Source organism: Papaver somniferum, unplaced genomic scaffold (assembly GCF_003573695.1).
Source record: "Papaver somniferum cultivar HN1 unplaced genomic scaffold, ASM357369v1 unplaced-scaffold_26134, whole genome shotgun sequence".
NCBI classification, from domain to species: Eukaryota; Viridiplantae; Streptophyta; class Magnoliopsida; order Ranunculales; family Papaveraceae; genus Papaver; species Papaver somniferum.
The window spans coordinates 1-521 of record NW_020636747.1 but is presented as its reverse complement, the minus strand read 5'-3'; the positions used below and the strand labels follow the sequence as shown (position 1 = coordinate 521).

At 38.0% G+C, this 521-nt stretch overlaps 1 protein-coding gene across 1 annotated transcript in view; it reads right to left on the bottom strand.

Annotated features, from left to right (window-relative positions):
- LOC113341229 (pentatricopeptide repeat-containing protein PPR5, chloroplastic-like) overlaps positions 1–470 on the bottom strand; it is a gene marked incomplete at both ends in the record, with an annotated part of 936 nt that extends 466 nt beyond the window's left edge. The window contains one exon of the mRNA XM_026586190.1: positions 415–470. Within this exon, the coding sequence (XP_026441975.1) occupies positions 415–470 (56 nt within the window). The remainder of the gene's footprint in view (positions 1–414) is intronic.
- Between the last annotated feature and the right edge of the window lie 51 nt (positions 471–521).

Below are 521 nucleotides of genomic sequence, written 5' to 3'. Positions count from 1 at the left end.
CCCATTACAGATATCAACTTTGAATAAACACCATTATCTGCAACGTACCACCGCTGCTTCTGCATCCACCTGAAAACCTAAAAATGAAAATTGGAACCCTTAGCCAATCAAGCTTAGCTAGTTGTAAAATATACATCCATACAGAACCAATGAAGGTTATCTAGCATGCAAAAATTGCAAAACTGCAAAACATTTAAAGCTCACAACCCAGTATCAACCAAGGATGAGACAAATCAGACGGCATTTGCTGTGTAAATTCACTCAACTTTTCCCCCTATAACGCCACTTACAGCAGAGCTATTCATTTTTCACCTTATGTAGTTCACCCTTCTCAACAATTACATTTGGGCAGAATATCTGACCTCATCAAAGGGTGCTTGAGAGTTGAAAGTGTTAGCTCAATGACACACTAACAGCTCAAATTTCAACCAATTTCTTCTCAAGAGCTTAACAATGATGTTATTCTTGCACTGGCAATGATAATGACATCAGAAGCAAAAGAGAATACTGGATCATTTCCA